Source organism: Asparagus officinalis, chromosome 4 (genome assembly GCF_001876935.1).
Source record: "Asparagus officinalis chromosome 4, Aspof.V1, whole genome shotgun sequence".
NCBI classification, from domain to species: domain Eukaryota; kingdom Viridiplantae; phylum Streptophyta; class Magnoliopsida; order Asparagales; family Asparagaceae; genus Asparagus; species Asparagus officinalis.
This window is the reverse complement of record NC_033797.1, coordinates 137,771,457-137,775,911: the sequence shown is the minus strand read 5'-3', so window position 1 is coordinate 137,775,911 and position 4,455 is coordinate 137,771,457. Positions and strand designations below refer to the sequence as shown.

General features: G+C 41.4%; 1 protein-coding gene across 1 annotated transcript in view; it reads right to left on the bottom strand.

Moving 5' to 3' along the window:
• Positions 1-4,069, bottom strand: part of LOC109839508 (transmembrane protein 18) — a 5,290-nt gene extending 1,221 nt beyond the window's left edge. Inside the window, 2 exon segments of the mRNA XM_020407969.1 lie at positions 3,515-3,516; positions 3,828-4,069. Of these exon segments, the coding sequence (XP_020263558.1) occupies positions 3,515-3,516; positions 3,828-3,972 (147 nt within the window). The 5' untranslated portion in view covers positions 3,973-4,069.

Below are 4,455 nucleotides of genomic sequence, written 5' to 3'. Positions count from 1 at the left end.
ATAACTTCTGCATCTTCAGCGGTGACAAACTACTACAAGTAGACATAACAGGGTGTAGGGTCCCGAAAAAGACGAAACGATTGATTCCCTTAACTGCTTCGCCTGGTAAAAATCTCTTTACAATCGCTCTTTCTCAAGTACAGAAGAGGAGAAGGTTTATTTGACTTCTCATTTGTTTAATGTGGGTTCAGGAGAGGAAGTGGTTTCCACTGCCAGAGTATCCTTCCCCTTTGAATGGTTCTGAGGATTGAAGTTGCCTTGGTTACCCCTTCTTCTAGGACGAAACTCGCGCGGCTCTTCAGCATCTAGCCTTTTGAGCATGTTTTCAACTTGTTCTCCTTGTCAGACCAAGTCTTTCCATGTGCGAACTTCAACAGTATGTTGATGAAAGATTGTTCCGGCACATCTCGATGAGGGTGGCTTCCAAGACTTGATCACGAGAATGCAGTGATCGGTTCCTAAATCTTTTGATAAAGTCACTGACATACTCTATCTTCTTCTGCTTTTCAGCTAGCAAGATAGTCATAGATACTTCTGTGTCATCGTCGAAGAATCTGATCATGAAGAGCTTTTTCATGTCTTTCCAACAATTAATGGACCTAGGCTCCAATCTGCGAAACCATTCAAAAGCGACCCCTTTGAGGGTACTAATGAACAGTCGAGTCATAATAAGATTATTTTTCACTATGTGCCCAGTTTGCGTCTGGAAGTAGTAGATATGCTGGGTAGAAGAGCCATTGTCATCGAACTGCAGGAGGTTGAGTGGCTTGAACTTTGACAGATAAGGAAAGGCATCTCATTCGGCAAGGTACGGTCTAGTCACCCCAAATTCTTTGAAATTTCTTTGAAGCTTCAAAGCATCAAGTTGCTTCTAAAAATCGTCCAGACAATAACGATTGAAATTTTTGTGTCATCCCACTATGGTCGCCATCTTCTATAGGGTCTCGAATAAGACGAAACGATTGATCCTCTTAACTGCTTTAGTTATGAGACGAGATTCTATCGCCCGGTAAAAATCTCTTTACAATCGCTCTTTCTCAAGTACAGAAGATGAGAAGGTTGATTTGACTTCTCCTTTGTTTAACGTGGGTTCTGTGGCGATGAGATGTCTCGCTCGATGCTCGCATTGAGCATGCTTCTCGTTGACGATCGGAGCAAGATCGCTTCAATTCGAGGAGAAAGTTAGCCTCTGTTGAGTGCTTGAGCTGCCGCGCGTCTAACTTTAGATCACAAGAACCGAGGTTCGGATCTCCAAAAGAGCTTCTCCAAGCTTGAGTACAAACTCTGCCAAAAATTTGATTTCTGATTGAGCTAACTCCGTTGGCTTCTTCATAGCTGCTTGCGGCTATTTATAAGCCTCTAGCGCGTAACTGAAGTCTGACGCTTTACGCGCTGATCGTGTGGTTGAGGAGTGTAACTAACTCCTTGAATTTAGCCCACGTGGGCTGACTGGGTCTTCAAGGTCGTTAGAGTCGAGCCTCACAGCGTGACGAGGTTCGTTAGATGAGATGAGCCTCAATGCGCAGCGAGATTTGTCTGACAAAGCGAGCTTCGCTATATGGTATGCTTCGTCTTTTATGGTCGAGTCCAGCTGTGTAGTAGGTCTCGTGGACTTCTTCTGACGAACTTCGTCTTCTACAAAAGTTGTCTTCACTGACGAGCTTCGTTTCCTGAAGGAGTTTTGTCTCCTGAAGGATAAGACGTTGAGAACCTCGTCTCTAAGCAAACTTCGTCTTCAATGACGAACTTCATTTCTGGGCGAACTTCATCTCAAATGACGAACTTCGACTTCTGAGGAACGATGCACTGTGAGTCTCATCTGGCTGAGACAAACTTCATTGATTGAGCCGAGGTTCATCGTTGTGACGACCCTCGTCGCTTTTGTAGTGAGGTTCGACCCTCCCTTGTTTCTTAGCATTTTTAGAGCCTACACAAGGCAACCGAGAGCTACATATAGCATCCAAGAATTCTGAGCACAAAGTATGCATGCTTTGATGGTCCACTTGTAGATTTAACGAATCATCTAAGCAATGTTATCTCAGATTTCATGGAGACAAATTCAGTTCGGCCTTACTACCAGCACAACATTATGTGTCTTAAAGTGTCTCAGTAGCAACTCTATCATATCCCTAGCATGTCAATGGCATACATATGGTTTTCTTACTTCAACATCAGAATATGGGTGATGAGAGCTCAATTCTTGGAATTAAACCAACGGGCAGATATAGGAGGATCTTTAAACTCAAAAGATGTATACAAGGAAACTACTACAATTATAGAGTGCATGAATAGTTGATCATTAATACTTCAGTTGAAAAGACCTATCTCCTTAACCTAGAATGCTGTCAACAAAAAACAAAACAACAAATGACATGATGCATGTCAAGTATTTGATTATCATAGGAATTTTTTAAATATGAAATGGTATGTACTTGTTGTGACATCTCATATGCACCAGGTTTTCTCAATTGATATCACTCTAATACCTGAATAACTTATTGGATCGTGGTCAAGAAGGTCATGAGATACTTTAAAGTAATAACAAACTACATTCATCGTAGCTTCACGAATATACTGATGTTAGCAATGACCATGATTAGTCATGACTGTTAATGGATGGCTGCATATATCTTCTTACTTAGAGATGATACCTCCTTGTGTAGCAAAAGGGAGTTGATTATCATATCATTTATGGTGAAGATTGAGTACATAGATAGCTAAGCTGCAACACACAAAGCAATATGCTTATGGACATTCTTCTGCGATCTTTCAATTGTATGACATGCTTCATATCCTACTTTAGTTTATTCTAATGGTACATGACTACAGATCACGTCAAGAATTTTATGTATTATACAAGAATGAAACACAGAGCAAATGGTTTCATCCTGAGTCGATCAAATAAGGTGCTCTGGCAATCCATATATGGTTTTGCTCCGCTGATGACGTCCACTATTGTTTTTCCTTTTAGTGTACATAGCAGGACTAATACGTTTGTATACGCGATTAAGTATATTGGATTAGTTTGATGATGAAGTACTATGCATGATCTTTATGATTGATATTTTCAGCATTAGATGATACACAATGTTGAACGTCACATCCCACTTCAAGCAAGTGGGAGTATGTTAGGCATCGACTTGCTTCCACACAGGTTATGAGAACAAATAAACATAAAATCCAATATAAATAGATTTAAAGTGGGACGCCTACGCCTATTCCCCAATCCCCGTCCAATCAATATTCAGACTGGGGTGCATCCCTGCTCTAATCCGATTGAATCTTCTAATTGAACCGACCATCGTTCTTATCTACGGATGAGATTTGCTCCCTACTATCTTTTGAGAACGGATAGTCAACAGTTTTATAAACCACCAAGAAATTCTCCAATAACACTTAAAAACTACCAACAATTAAATAAAAACAAGGATTTATGCTATTTATTATTATTAACTTGACAACCTGAGGGTTTCTACTTGCATGATGATTTTCCAAGAGAACACGATAAACCGACCTCTAGAAGCTAGTTATTAGAGCAAGGAAGCCCAAATCTCCCACAAACACACAAATTACAATTGAGTCCCCGTGATCTAACAACCAAGTTGTTGTAAGGGCTGAGCATTTGTAAGAAACTCACATCACCATCATCTCAAAAAAAACACACACACACACACACAAACTCCATCTCATCATTCACAATACGAGAACCCCGTTCGATGAAGAGAGAAACACTCAAAATTCGAGATCAAATGCCGCCGACTAATCAAGAACTTCACTCAAATTCAAATCTCGACAGAACTTACTCAGATCTCGAACGCCGGCTGAACTAAATTCGAGTAATGAAGCTAGAAAAAAAAAGTATTAGGGTTTTACGGCGGGGCGGAACCCGCGGCGGAGTTCGCCGGAGAATTTCTCGAATAGCTCGGAGACGAGATCCACGTGCTCGTTGAGTGCAGCCTTTAGATCTTCCATTGTTTCTCTTCACTGATGAGAGAGAGAGAGAGAGAGAGAGAGAGGGGTCAAAAAAGTGATTTTTCGAAATGAGACGAAGGAGCTTTCGGCCATTTCTGGAATTTAGAAGAAGCTGTAGCAGCCCGAAAGTAAGGCCCAATAGCTTTAAAACTAAATGAACCAGCCATCACCACTAAGCCCAGTTGTGGTTACCAATCCGTAAAATAAGTCCACTAAACAATATACAGGGAATTCTAAAGGACAAATTTTCAAAAACGACCGTTTTCCAAATTTAATTGGCAAAATCGACCGTTGACAAAAATTTTAGCAAAATCGACCCTTTTCTGCACGGGACTAGTAGTCCCGTGCAGAAAAGGGTCGATTTTGAAAATCGACCCCTCCTCCTCCCCCAAATCCCCGACCCATCTGAGACGCTTCCTCCTCACCCAAATCCTCCAACTCTGCCTCGCCATTCTCCCCACCACGTACAGGTCCTTCCTCCCT